The sequence below is a fragment of the Alternaria arbusti genome (genome assembly GCF_024043155.1).
Source record: "Alternaria arbusti strain BMP 1465 chromosome Unknown scaffold_1, whole genome shotgun sequence".
In the NCBI taxonomy this organism is placed as follows: domain Eukaryota; kingdom Fungi; phylum Ascomycota; class Dothideomycetes; order Pleosporales; family Pleosporaceae; genus Alternaria; species Alternaria arbusti.
In genome coordinates, this window is record NW_026249941.1 from 2,057,482 (window position 1) to 2,071,708 (window position 14,227).

The following is a 14,227-nucleotide window of genomic DNA, read 5'->3' on the forward strand; positions in this document are numbered from 1 at the left end:
TCATTCGCTCGCAAAACTTGAAACTTGGAACTATGACCCACGTAACCAACACACCCTACCTTCACAGCTTGCTCTTCAGACTCAGCTGCTCTGGTCGCCACATTTCGTTTAGCAAACGTGTCGCATTAACCATATCAGGTCTGCACTGATCCAGTGATGTTATGCCCAACAACCGCATACCCGTCTGCAGCTCATCCGCAAGAACTGTCGCACGTCAGTATACTACCCTGGTTAAAACATGAACAAACTTACTGTCAACACATCTCTCGACGCCTTTCGACCCATACGCTCCAAGCGCGTATAGGAAGGGTCTTCCTACGCCTACGGCTGTGGCACCCAGACACAACGCTTTTAGCACATCGTTTCCGTCTCTCAGACCGCCATCGAGGAAAACTTCCAGCTTCCCCAATACTTCTGGACAGTACGTTCGAATCTCCAGCAGCGTCATGAGCGCACTGGGTGCTGTGTGCAATTGCCTGCCACCATGGTTGCTTAGCAGAATCCCATCACAGCCATACTCCATCGCAAGCTTCGCGTCATCTGCACACTGCACGCCCTTCAGCACGATTGGGCCATCCCACTCTTTGCGAATCCACTCGAGATCTTCCCAGGTCGTATGTGGGCTCAACTGACCCTGAACTGGCCGTCCGCCCATAGCGGGTGCGAAAGCGTTGTCGCCGCCGGTCTCCCATTCCGCTGTACTTTCTTCTGCGAGCCCGACTGCTAGCGCCTCCTCAGCCTGGAGATAGCGATCCGCTGTTCGCTTTCCAAGAACGGGCGTGTCGACTGTTATCCAGAGGCCATTATAACCGCAGCGCTTGACGATGCGCATAAGTTCGATGGCCTTATTGCGGTCGACAGGCATGTAGTATTGGTAAAACAATTGCGTTGTGCTGTTGTTACCAAGCCTCTGCTGCTCATCTTTGTAGCTCTGCATGATCTGCTCGCTGCTCTTCGAACTTGCAGTACTGACGACCTTGTGAATGCCCTTGCGCACTGCGCCTCGGATCATCTCTGGCTCGGCAGCTTCGTGGATGGCGCCCATTGTTCCCATAGGCGAGATGTAGAATGGGTATGGGGAGCTATGTCCGAATATCTTGCGGCGCGTATCAACATCGCCGACATTGCGCATTACACGCGGACGGAAGTTGATGCGCCCCCAGTCATCTATGTTGCCTCTGATCGACGCGCCAGTGTTTGCAGAACCGGACGCATAGACATACGACTTGTGAGGCATGACAGCCTTTGCCGCTGCCTCAAAGTCGGTCGTGGAGACGCAAAGGCTCACATGTGGGATTTCCTTGGAGTTTGGATCGGTGTCAGACGGCTTCGTCGACTCTTCGCTCTTGATCTGGCGTAGCTGACCAAACGTGTTGGGGTCGACGGGACCGAGGAAGGCATCTTTAGGCAGATAATCCTCCAGATAACTCAACGGGTGGTATTTTTTGAACTCTTCTGTCGCATCCTGTCTAACATCAGCTCTTGATCTTTGAGCCGCGTCATTGTACTCACCGACCCGGCATTCTTCAAGATGATCGGTGCGCCACCTGGGTGGTCCGCCAGGAAGTTTGTCACATCATATGCTTTTGAATCCAACACTATCCAGCAGTCCTTCTTGCTGCTGTGCTTTGCTACTTCGGCTCCATCAATTCGCGACATTGTTCAGATATCTGCGACGCCCAGTATCGGTGGAGATACCGTCTTATGGCTCGGCCAACCGCGGGCCAGGCAATTGAGATTGAGGGGAAGTCGCCGAATCGGGTATACCGCGCCCCAAGATCCGGAAACAAGACCGGCAGCGAGCGCGGGTCAGCTGCGGCCGAACGCCGCCCAACAGCAGACTCATTTCACATCGCAAATTCGCTTCTTCAACAAACGTGCAATTAGGCAAATCGTTGGATCAAAACTATACTCATAGCACAACTCGCCATGTATGTAAAATTCTTGCTGCCCCAACACACCTCCAGCCTAAATGATTTGTGCGGGACTTGTCGCAGGCTTGTCGTTAGCGACATTTGGTTCATCCGAGACTGTTTTGCTAATATGCGAGCGCTCTTTCGTGTCTACCATCCATTCCACTGTCTTGTTGATGCCGAGACCTTCGCCGGTGATGTGCTGCTCATCGCTTCTTGCGTCGTCATCCCGCCCCCTCTTCTTTTGCCAACCGCTCTTCATCTCGAACTGTTCATGGTGAACGCTCACCATATCCAAATCATCATATCCACTTTTCGTCCCGTAATGTGACCTCGCTCGCCTAGCAGCAACATCCGAGTGGTTCCCATAGGCGTCGTATGAGTTCTTGTTCGCGATCGAGCGCTCAAATGAAGGACGGAGCCAGGGTACGAAGCGTGACAGTATGTATTTAATAGTTGGCCCCGAGGTTCCAATGATAGCGACACTAGACTCGATTGCAGAGTAGGACGCTTTGACACTGTAGCTTTTTGTTTTGCTTTTGAAAGCGTCGATGAGCCAAACGAATCGCACGGCGCCGATTGCTATTACGATGAGACCGAGAGAGAGAAACGATACTGTAACAATCTTGCGCTTGAGTGGCATTTGCAAGTCCCAGATTATCCATGTCGGAATTCTGGTGCAATGTCAGCATCGGTTGTCTGGTGCATGCGAGAAAGTCTTACAGAAGAACTAGGACATCAGTGATAAGTACGATCGAGATGTTGGCCAGGATGTAATCTAGAGGATCGTAGCAACCCCCAATCAGGTCGGGTTGCCAGTTCTTCGCTATCGGCCAGCAGGGTATTACAGCAAGTATCGTGAAAGCAACGATGAAAATGGTGTTGATCGCTTGGAGGCCGAGGATACACCGCTTGATCCAAACATTGTTTGAACGAAGTTTGTAAAGCGTCCACAAGAAGGATGCTTTGACGAAGCCGATACATGGTGAGTACACGACACTCAACGCATACTTAAGCTGTAAATAATTCCCTCAGTATATGGGTAAGTTGCAGCACACACGTTTTACAAACGTACCTTGAATGCATTAAGGAAGTCAATTGCTGGATACGGAACATCTTCATCGTGGTATCCGGTGTACATCGCGACACAAACTCCATAAGCGTCAGGCCTTTGAACATTCCACGGTCGTCATGTGGACAAGGTCTTACATTTGTGGGTAATCACGCTATTGGACAATGCTAGAGCCCACGCGATGGCGATCAGAACGTCGTCTACAAATATATCAGCATAGAACCAGCCACTGTAGCCACGTGCTCATACCTCCGCCAAGGATATGGTCTTGCCACTTCCTCCAAAATCGAACCATAAGCACCGCAAGAGCAAGTCCTGGGAAGAGGTATAATAATGCGATGAGCGTAGGTTGAAGTCCTGGATCAATACCAGACATGTCTGGTGCAGGAAAAGCGGGTACTGCCATGATGGGAATTCAGATTGGCGTTCAATTCGAAAACAACTCGGTCGAAGTCACACGAAAAGTGATACTCGTGAAGTCTTTATATAACCCGCGGACTTGACAGCGTTCAACATTGAGACCGTGTTCGAATAGGATTCAGCCCGCTCAACAGCATGCCGAGGATGTTGCGTTCCTTTCCCAAGATACTGGTAACGCTGCAAACCTGAAAACTATCTGAGTAAACGAGTCTCGCACATGGAAGCGAAGATTTCATCTCCCGTGTTGCGCGCCACGTCCCGTCCCTTACGAACCAATCATATAGCAAGTGTAAAGTGACAAAACCGTCGTTCGTCCGAAAAGGACACCCAAGGCGATGGAACCGACGTGGAAGCACATGCAAGACGGCTAGTCCTGATGGAACATACTTTGCGCAGCCGCAGAACTATGCGACTGGGACACAGCCTCCGAGAATGTGAGTACCTCGAGACTCGGCTTTGAAGACCCTTGCATATTGTGGCTCCAATCGATCCTCCCCACGGGATGGCAAAATCCTCCAATAATCCCTACGACAGCCTGCAAAGATCTCTATCGGCACCGCCTCTCCCATATTTATCTAGCCATTTATCCTTGGAGACAACCTTGGAAATGTGTAGCGCAGTATGTAAGCATCTTCACAGTTCATAGAGATTCAGGGCCTAGTAGAAGCCATACAAATTGATTAGAGACCCGTTCAAGGTGTTGAGGCACAGCTATGGATCCGCTCTACACATGCAGAGCCCTGTCTAGTACCATGCTCGGCAGGTGCCCCACTAGCTGCCTGATCCGGAATCTTCTCCAGGAACCTACGCACGGTGCATCCGCTCCAAAGCAGAGGCGGATGCGCGGGACGCCTCCTTAGCGGTCCGTACCTCGATTTAACGGCTGGTGAAGCCTATTCGAATGTCCAACCCCAAATGGTGTGATCGCCGCGGAACAACTAACCGCGACTCAGCCAACGTGACATGTTCATGGTCGTGGAAGTCTAGACCCTCTTCGCTCCTTAATAAAAAGCGCATGAGCTGTACGGATGAGGCGTGGGCGCGAGATTGGAATTACCATCCTTCGCGCCTTCGATTTCTCTGGGCGGGTGCACAGGATGAAATCCCATACCAACTTTAGACTCTAGACGAGATGGCCTCGCCGTATCTCACCCCACTTTTTCTTGCCGATGCTCAAGTGGGAAGATAGTCCCCGAGTGAGCGGCAAATAGGCTCGACTAAGATTACTGATGCGCTGCCACCTGTGCGTTATGAGGAGATTCGTATAAAACCTTGCGTTCGGTACAGGAACGTGGCAGCCAAGGACTCTTCAACCAGCCGCTACTACTTCCGTTTCAACTGCAAGGTTCGTCTTCCAACATGTTGGCGAGGTCCATAACGTTCTCCTTGGCCTATGCCGGTTTCACGGCGGCACAGAGCGCCACACTCGCATTTTCCGTCCCACCTGCTGCTGAGACGCTCGCTACCTATGTCACGCCTGCCAAACTCGCTCTTTTTGGAGTCGAAGCCGTACAGCTGACTGACGATGTTGTCTCCTCGATGCAACAGAGCCCAGAGCTTGCTGAGTATGCTTCCCTCTTCGAGTTTGAGGACAGCTCCAATTCCAGCTTGTCTGCGCGTACTCGCCGTGCGCGACGATCACTCCGATGCAAGACCATGCCTGGCGATCTTCTGTATCCAGGAAAGCTTTTGTGGGGGGTGTTCGATCTCCTACTCGGTGGTGCTTTAGAGAAGATCGTACCTATAGGCTCTTCTTGCTACAAGACGTCCGAGTACAACAACTACGACGCCGCAAAGTGCGCAGACCTCGTCGAGAATTTCGATGCGGAGGAGATTTAGTAAGTGATGATACTTGTGAGCACAATGGCACTTAGACTGACAGGAGTAGCTACAACGACAATGGTGCGCTGATGAATCCCCTGTGGTATGGAATGACATGCCCCATTCCTACTACAGGCAATTTCGCCAATGGCACTTGCACCCAGGGAGGATACTCAGAATACGCAGTGAAAGTTAGCAGCGTTGCGCAAATTCAGCTGGCTGTCAACTTTGCTCGTACCCTGAACCTTCGCTTGGTCGTGCGCAACACTGGACATGACTATAACGGTCGCTCGGTTGGCAAGGGGGCGCTCAGCATCTGGACTCATGGCCTCAAGGAGATCAAGTATGTCAAAGACTACAAAAGCTCCACGTACAACGGACCAGTCTTCAAAGTCGGCGCGGGCGTTCAAGGCTTCGAGCTCTATGAGGCTGCTGATAAGTATGGTGTCTCTGCCATCGCTGGTATCTGTCCGACCGTCGGTGTATTTGGTGGCTACTCCACGGGCGGTGGCCATAGTCCCCTGATGCAGTTGTTTGGTGTCGGCTCAGATCAGATCGTCGCTCTCGAAGTTGTCCTTGCCAGTGGCCGGTTCGTTACCGTTACTCCGGAGATCAACGGTGATCTGTATTGGGCTATGCTTGGCGGCGGTGGCGGTACCTACGGCGTGATCACCTCTGCTGTAGTGAAGGTCCACCGCAAGGTTCCAGTCACTCAGTCCTCCTGGACCATCATGACATCCGAAACTGTTACTGCCGAAAAGTTCTGGGAGGCGTTTAGGTTCTTCTTCGACAACATGCCCGCCTACAACCGCGCGAAAACATACTCTTACTTCTCTCTCATGAAGCTCGCACCAGGCACGTATATGTGGTCGATGGGTCCTTTCTTTGCCACGGACAAGACTGTCGAGGAGTACGAGGCTCTCATCAAGCCCTTTTACGAAAAGTGCGCCTCACTTGGTATTGAGCTCAATCCCAAGACAACCTACCACGACAGCTTCTACCCTGCCTACAAGGCCACATTCGGTACATTCAACTATCATATCGGTGCCGCTACCGGTATTGCGTCAAACCGTTTGTTGACATCCGACAATTGGGAGAACGCTGAGATACGCAACCAAACGATCATCGCCATCCAGCACGTCGTCGAGACCGCCGTCATGATCAACATGTACCATCAGCGCCCCGTCGAACAGGACAACAAGGACATCAACTCCGTCAATCCTGCGTTCCGAAACGAAGAGAGCCAGATGGTCATCATCAATTCTGTCGCTGAGGAAACCGCCGCGGGATGGCAGGCCGCCGTCGAAAAGATCACCACTCAGGTCATGGCTCCTCTTCGTGAAGTGTCGCCCACTGGCGGCGCGTATGGAAATGAGGCCGACATCGCCGAGCCCAACTGGCAGCAATCTTTCTGGGGCTCAAATTACCCGAGGCTCCAGCAGATCAAAAAGAAGTATGACCCTGACATGCTCTTCTACGTGCACCACGGGGTTGGTACTGAGGGCTGGACCATCGATGATAATGGTATCATCGGCGCTGGTGTCCAATCGACGGACGGTCCGTTGTGTCGCGCATAGTCGGGCTGTAGCTTTCCTCGCCGATCCTGTAGATAGTGCAATGCGAATGCGATAGCATCAATGGGAGTGACCTTGATGCGACGTTCCAGGCGCTGACTGTGTACGCGTCACCTGTGCCGCATGGCGCCTACGACGACGCTCCTCGACTCATCTGATTGTGAGCTTCCCGTGTGCCAAGGACTTGATGCGACGAAAGAAAAACGTTGTTTCGAGTTCTCGGCAGTTGTCAGCTGCTTGGGCAGCCGCGGATGATTTTGACAACCGGACTTTGTGGTCAAGAGGGTCCATTATGGCTCTGAGGAGAAGCCGTCGACAAGATTCTATAATTCTCCGTGCTTCACAATGCGATGTGACAAGATAGCGGAAAATGGACCGCGGATTCCGCTCTTTTACGTGTCCGAAGGATTTACCGGTGGGAACTTCTGGGGGGCTGTGCGACACTTATGCTGCAAACGCGGAGTGCGGCCGCGTGCCCGCCCTTTAGCCCTGTCACCTGGTAGACGCTCTTCTAGAAGGTCGAAAGCGGAGGGAAAGTCGATGCGACATGCATAACCATGTCTCGTCGCACGTCCGCACCTATGAGGAGTCGAGACGTGCAGGGAGCCTTGCGGGCGTGTTGCAAGTCATGGTGAGGGCCAGAGTGTCAGGAAAGTGTGTCGGCAGAACATCAGGGCAGGTCTACCCGATTACTCAACCGCGTTCAGTCTGTCACCGCGACAGGCAACGGGACGTAAAACAAACTGAGATCTCGTCCTCCGCCATGGCTTTCTTTCCCACGCCTCCGTCTTGCGATCGTCAGCTGCTTATTGTCCCCATCTGCACCCAAATCTTCGGAAGCCTCAGTATCCGACGCGGAATCCTCAACATTCCCCTCCAGCATGTGCCCCTTCAGTAAGCTTGGCACCTATATCCCTCCGTGATATCGCTAATGACAAAAGCTTCATTGCCCGCTGGCGAAGGTCCAGCTCGCTTCTCTCCAAGTGCTGTCAAGGACTGGCAGCCTAGGCGAAAGTCCGTCTCCAACGCCTGCGAGCGATGCCGACGCAGGAAGATTCGATGCGACGGCGAGACGCCTTGCTCGACGTGTAAACGTTTTGCAATACAATGCGTGAGAACACAAAAACCAAAAGAAGTTGTTGCATCGTGAGTGCCCGCACCCGTTCAGACGCGTCATCGCGTGGTCACATGATGTCGTGTTCTGATCAAGATGAAGTGAACATCGCGAAGCGCTAGAGGGACGAATACATCAGCTCGAGGCACAGCTAGCCAGACATGTCAATGCGCCCATGCACGGTATGGAATCTATCGACCAGAACCTTATGGCTAGCACACCCACATCGTTCGACTGGCAAGGACCTTCGCCCCACCTCAACCTCGATACCACCATACCGGCAACCTTCACAGCCGATGACCTGGATCTCGGCTCCTTCTCGGCTAGGAGTGGCAGCATGCCCTCTATCGCCATAGATGAATGTGAGCCTTTCCCCAACTTCTCCACGCCGTCTTCACCAGTACCTTCATTATGGTTAGGTACCACGCGTGCCTCGTCACCCGATTCCATGCCACCCGGGTCCGCGCTGCCGCAGTTCGGTACGACATACCCATCGATGAGTAAACCCATGCCGTCGTCGATCGAACCGCATACGGCGCCTTCTTGGGAGTTCATGGCTCAAGCAAGTAGCAGTCAGTTACAACCGGGTACTACCAGCAGTCGGGCCCACTCTCGCAAGACTTCGACCTCGTCCCAGTCTCAGGCTAGCAATGAGCAAGCCATGTCGCCGATCCCGGAAGTTGAAGATGACATCCTTCCGTTGGCGCCAGCGCCGCGGTTGCCTCGCCAAGGCATATTCGCAGCCCGCCATACTGAAAGTCCTGGCCCAGCTTCGTCACGATCAAGCTTCACCGATCGCAGTCGCGCAATTGTTACTACGCCAATTCCTAGTCGCTTCGAAGCGGAGACTCTGACCACTGAATTCGTACAACACATCGAGTCCTTGGACTACCAAGCTTACTCCATCTCTCCTGGTCTCTTTTCTCGGTTCTGCGAGTCTGTCTACCCAAACACTCAGCGACCTGCAGTCGAAATCTCCGCATCCATGTCGATGGCGCGCTTCCATGTCTTCCTTGCCATGGCCGTTGCGATGAAGGTGAGAATCAAGGATTCACCGGAGAACACGAATGCTCTCCTCGATACCTGCTATGAGCTTGCTATGCAGCAAGCTTCATCGTCCACATTCTGGCAAGAGACAGGTGGGATGGAAGCTGCTCAACTCTTGGCGCTTTTTGCTTCGCTCCGCAAGCCCTCCACAGAGGAGCCACGTGGTCTTCAACACTCGTTTTCCTGGTGACGACAACTTTCCTTGCTTTGCTTTCTTCTGTTACGACTGTATGCCACTGCTTTCCCTCCGTTTGTTTCTGACATTCTTCAAAAGTCCAATCATTCATATATCATGTACATAAACAGCAGTGTTTGCGAACCAAACTTTTTTGCGAGCGCAATAGATACCATTCAATTCGCGAAACTCCGACATGCTCGAGTGGGGCTGTAAGTGCAGAAACTGATGCCCTCGCCATCATAGGACTCTCCATAGACAAGGGGACTTTTGTTGTACCAACCCAATGATGGGATAACATTACAGACTAGCGACTAATTAACTACTACACATGATTGCTCTATGCCAAGCAACTTTCGAGGGTATAAACCAAAACAAGAAAGCAAAATGAAATCATCCAGTATCTTCCACCACGACAACCTCCCTTCATCTACCGCTTGAGACCTTCTCTGTCCGACGTCCCAAGCATCCACCTCATAGGTATAGTCTACCACTTCTCGCCACGATCAGCATAAGCTGAGCAATCCAGCGCGGGGATGCTGAAGCCGTAGCCATCAGTCCTGCCCTCACGATCTTGGTTGCTGATCTCCACCCTAAGTGTAACATCAAGTCCATACGGTCCGCAAAGACCTGAAGGGTTGATACCGCCAGCAGCCGGGTGCTGAGTACCAGCCTTCTCCTCTCCGAGATGGAAACCCAGACGCATGTTGTCTTTCTTGCCGGGGGCAGCGGAGATCTTGGACGCGGCGGTGTTGTTCGTGTTGATGGAGGGCGCTGAGCCGGGAGGTACACCGAGGGTGGAGGGGGTGGGGATCGCGGATTCGCAGATGATGGCGTAGTTGCGCGACGGCATCGTTGCGTGATTCGCGGCGGAGGTCTTGGGTTCGATCTTTCCGTCTTTGCCATCGCCCTCGATCTGGGCGGTGGAGCTGCCGTTTGTCGCGTTGACGCCTCCGGGGAGAGCTGGGTCGCGGTCGAAGATTTCGAGGAGCGTCTCATCGGTCTCCTTGTCGAGGTGATGGATCTTGTTTCGGCGGGCCAGCAAGTTCGCGACAGCTTGTGGTGGGGGCTTGTTGGTGATGGCGGAGCTAATGATGTTGGGCATGTAGCGGTGGTCAGCTTCTGCGGGAATCTGGTGTGTCTTGGGGTTGGTGTAGAAACGACCAATGGCTCCAAGATGTACATCTCCTCCAAGAATGGTGACGCGGGCGGAGAACTTCTTGGAGAATGCCTGCAGGCTGTGCATGAGGTTGCGGCGCTCCTCCTTGTGCTGACGCGCGGTGTAGTGGTCGTCCAAGTCATCGAGCAAATCGACCTTGCCATCGAACTGGTTGAAGAAGCCTCCAGCGAAGCCAAAGCGCTTGTTCAGGAACTTGATGGGTGCGATCAACGGCGACTGCAGAATGTTCTCAAGCCAGATCAAGCGAGGGTAGGCGATGGGTACACCGAGCAGCAAGATCATGTGCTTGAGTTCTGGGTTCGCGGTGAATTCGGCGTCGAGACGATCGAAGAGCATCTTGTAAGTCTCGGGGTAGTTGACCTGATGTCTCGTGCGCTCTGTTCGTGCATCAATACCAGCAAAGGCAATGCGTGCACCGAGCTGGCAGTAAATGCTGCGACTGCGTTCCTCGACATACGGGCCGGGCTTCGAGCCGATAAGGTACGATGGGTCGCCCTCATCGTTGGTCATAACGAAGGTGCTGTCCACCTGCACCGGATCGGCGGGTGTTGTGCCTTCTCCCTGGCCTGTTACATTGGTCGTCTGGGGCGCGTCGGTTGTATAGGTACTCTTTGGAGGAGCAAGGTGGTGCTGGAAGAGGAGGTAGTACTTGTGCGCAACACCGCCAATGCCTCTGAAGACAGCGCAGTTCATGAAGTGGTCGGTGTAGGAACCGAAGCCATCGATGATGTCGTGGTCGTCCCAGATGTTGACCTGAGGGATCTGGCTGTTGGCAGTGGAGAAAGGCTTGTGACCATACCACTTGACGTAGTTGTTGTAGTAGTACTCGTCGCAGTCGGCACGCATCTGCTGGCCGAAAGGGAACTCCCGTCGCTTATGAGGGCTGTGTATGTCGGTCCAGGGCTTGAGCGGTCCGTCGACTCGCACTCCGTCGTTGTAGATCTGGTCGCCTCCTCCAAGCATGACGTGGAAGGGTCGCTGCTCGTGCATTCGGAGGACATCGTTCCACAGCACAGGTCCGGACCAGACGTCCATGTCGGTGCCAACACTGAAGCCGTTGCAAGAATGGAACATAATGCGCATCGACTGTGTGATTGAGGGTATGACGAAGTTCTGGGGCTTCTCCTCCTTCATGGTGTCGGTGTATCTGAGGTTCTGGATCTCGTAACGCCATCTTGATTCGAATGGCTGCATGGGAGCATCGATCCTGAAGCGCCAGAAGGCCCTCTTGCTATCCTCGTATAGCTTCTCTCCGTGAAAGTCGCGCGCTTCCACGCTGAACCTCACGTCACCCATATTCTTGTCGACTGCGCCAGCCGGGAAGAGTGTGAGCTGGGGGTTTGGCTGTGCCTCGTTCGGGTTCTGTTGTCCGGGCGTGGCGACGATGAGGACACTGCCGTGCCAGACAGGCTGCCCGGCCTGCTGGTTGCTTGTACGTCTATAGTTGAGGAGCGGTCCCATGATGACATCCACTGCACCCGAGGTGCTGATGACTTGAGGACCGGCGCCAATGCCTGTCACGCCACTGGGGTCCTCATGTTGTTGGTATTCAGCGGCCATGGTGGTCGGCGGTCGCGAGCAATGTTCGATAGCGAGAGAGTTGGGGGAGTATATGCGCAGACGCGTCTAAGATGTCTACAATCCTGCGCTCCAGTCAGTCTAGTGACTCAATTAAGCCAGAGCAAAGACGTACAATGGCAATGCGCTCAGGGTCCAAGAGTTGGCTTCAGGCGCAGATACGATGCGCGCTGCTAGTAATTTCGCGTTCCTGTCGCGACGGAAACAATTGCACGCCCTTGTGAAGCGCGTGTACTACGGAAACGATAGAGGCGGGGGAGAGTAAGAATTCAGGAAAGGCTGGGGCCAAAATGAAAGCGCCTCTAGCCTCAAAGTCAGGAAAGTTGTTGTGCCTGTGATTGATGGCACCGAGGCGGCAGGGATGGTTGCCGCTAGCCGTGTGGGCCATGACATCCTCGAGCCTTCCGCCCTGCACTGTGGACCGCGCAGACACGGGACCTATCTCGATCTTCTGCATGGTCTTGCACGCCGTCTCCTGGCCAGCCCAGTCATTTTTCTTCTCTTTCTCAGCACGTATTCGCAAATCTTGCATGGACTCGCGCAACATCTATGAGCTCATTATCTCTGTCGAAGCCACAGGCCACCCAACCAAGCTTTCGAAACATACGCCAAGCACCTGCTACGCGTGCCAAGCATCGTGTAGCGTGATACGATGACGCTGATCAATGGCTGTGGTGTGGCTGCCAGTCCACTCATAATTTCCACTGGACAATCTGCCACAAGAAGATCCAACGGGGCGGCGCCATTGTGGCAGTGAATGACGACTCCAAGAGAAGCGAAGTGGCTTCGCATACGTCGTGACACTGGGTTGCAGTCATCATGAAATGAAACAATTAGTTCTACTCAGCAGTGCATTCAGTGCGTTGTATGTGTAGAAGGGCGTGCAAACAATCATTGGAAGAGATTACCTGAGTAAATGCTAGTTATCGTTATGTTCATCGCTCTCGCTCTCCCTGATTCCATGTTCCAGTGTGTCAAGACGAACTTAGTGATCTGCGCTGCTTGCGTCAACCGCCTTCGTAAGTCCTCACATTATTGACGCGGGCCGAATTGCGAATGCCGTACGAGTTGTCCAGTAGGAACATGTTCCTGCAAAAACATGATTATGCTCATACGTAAAGTTGTTTGTGCTGTCTGGTTTCGTTTCATCCAAGGTTGTATTGCTGTATACCGACTGTGCTCCTTGAGGTCACGCTTCTTCCTCATCCACAGGCAATACTTCTTCTCTGCTCAATCCAATCTCCTCCCCGACTCTCCTAACAACCTCCTTAATAGCAGCGCAAGCCGGACTGTCCGGGTAGGCCGTCAGGAAGCTCTCTCCAAAGTCGCAAGCCATGCCTATCCGTGGGTCCAGCGGCACCTTGCCCAAAAATGGTATGTTTTGATCCTTCGCTAACCTCGCTGCACCACCGGTACTCGCTCTGAAGATCTGAGACTCGTGCTTGCAACCCGGGCATACGAACCCGCTCATGTTCTCCACGATGCCCAGTATAGGTATGCCCGCTTTCCGGCAAAAGTCGATCTCCTTCCGAACATCGAGAAGCGAGACTTCTTGGGGTGTGGAAACGAGGACTGCGCCGTCGACGCCGCTGGCTTTGAGGAAGGAGTTGACGGAGAGATGCTCGTCGGATGTACCCGGTGGTGTGTCGACGACGAGGAAGTCTAATTCACCCCATGTTACGTCCATGAGGAATTTCTTGATCAACCCGTTCTTCTTTGCGCCGCGCCAGATTACTGCGTCATCGCGGTTTGGCAACATGAACTGGACGCTCATGACTCCTAGGTTCTCGCTGACCCACACCGGTTCCCATCCTTCTCCGCTAACGTGTATTGTCTCTTCTTCCACGCCCATCATCTTCGGTATGCTGGGCCCGCAGATGTCTGTATCCATGAGTCCGACAGTCGATGACGGATTCGATGCGAAGCCATGTGAAAGCATTGTGCTGAAGGTCGACTTTCCGACTCCGCCTTTACCGGAGAGTACGAGTATCTTGTGCTTTACGGATGAGAGGCGCGCGGTAATGATGGGTATGTCGGGATCGGGGCCCTTGGGCGCAGAGGCGCATATCGCCTGGTTGGGACATCCTGCGCAGGAATCCGCTTGGCCGGCTGTGAGAGATTCGGGACCGGGGCAGTGTTCTGTCGCGATAGTGTTAGCAGTCTGTTATCACAGAGTCGCGTATAATGCCGGAGGGGTGGCGGGGCAAATGTACCTGGCTCGGGCGCAACGAGCTTGGGCGCAGCCTTGAGAGGTGCTTCGAAATCGACCTGTACGGGCTCTTCTAGCGAGGGCGCCATGGTATATGTGGTTATGACTGTGGGTGTGGACGTAA

General features: G+C 53.4%; 6 protein-coding genes across 6 annotated transcripts; 2 read left to right on the forward strand and 4 right to left on the reverse strand.

The window, feature by feature from the left end:
- Positions 1-61: 61 nt before the first annotated feature.
- On the reverse strand, positions 62-1,659 carry J4E86_000744 (uncharacterized protein; the record flags this gene model as incomplete). Its single annotated transcript, XM_051441317.1, has 3 exons — positions 62-204; positions 253-1,465; positions 1,513-1,659. 3 exons carry the CDS (start codon positions 1,657-1,659, stop codon positions 62-64), a joined length of 1,503 nt encoding a protein of 500 aa, XP_051307488.1.
- Positions 1,660-1,968: 309 nt separating this feature from the next.
- J4E86_000745 (uncharacterized protein) lies at positions 1,969-3,054 on the reverse strand (the record flags this gene model as incomplete). Its single annotated transcript, XM_051441318.1, has 3 exons — positions 1,969-2,587; positions 2,637-2,929; positions 2,989-3,054. The coding sequence occupies 3 exons, from the start codon at positions 3,052-3,054 to the stop codon at positions 1,969-1,971; spliced, it is 978 nt and encodes a 325-aa protein (XP_051307489.1).
- A 1,710-nt stretch (positions 3,055-4,764) lies between these two features.
- Positions 4,765-6,803, forward strand: J4E86_000746 (uncharacterized protein; the record flags this gene model as incomplete). Its single annotated transcript, XM_051441319.1, has 3 exons — positions 4,765-5,243; positions 5,294-5,307; positions 5,362-6,803. 3 exons carry the CDS (start codon positions 4,765-4,767, stop codon positions 6,801-6,803), a joined length of 1,935 nt encoding a protein of 644 aa, XP_051307490.1.
- Positions 6,804-8,089: 1,286 nt separating this feature from the next.
- Positions 8,090-9,151, forward strand: J4E86_000747 (uncharacterized protein; the record flags this gene model as incomplete). The annotated part of the gene is made up of 1 exon (XM_051441320.1): positions 8,090-9,151. One exon carries the CDS (start codon positions 8,090-8,092, stop codon positions 9,149-9,151), a length of 1,062 nt encoding a protein of 353 aa, XP_051307491.1.
- Positions 9,152-9,623: 472 nt separating this feature from the next.
- Positions 9,624-11,876, reverse strand: J4E86_000748 (uncharacterized protein; the record flags this gene model as incomplete). Its single annotated transcript, XM_051441321.1, has 1 exon — positions 9,624-11,876. The coding sequence occupies one exon, from the start codon at positions 11,874-11,876 to the stop codon at positions 9,624-9,626; it is 2,253 nt and encodes a 750-aa protein (XP_051307492.1).
- Positions 11,877-13,083: 1,207 nt separating this feature from the next.
- On the reverse strand, positions 13,084-14,192 carry NBP35 (cytosolic Fe-S cluster assembly factor nbp35; the record flags this gene model as incomplete). The annotated part of the gene is made up of 2 exons (XM_051441322.1): positions 13,084-14,033; positions 14,108-14,192. The coding sequence occupies 2 exons, from the start codon at positions 14,190-14,192 to the stop codon at positions 13,084-13,086; spliced, it is 1,035 nt and encodes a 344-aa protein (XP_051307493.1).
- Between the last annotated feature and the right edge of the window lie 35 nt (positions 14,193-14,227).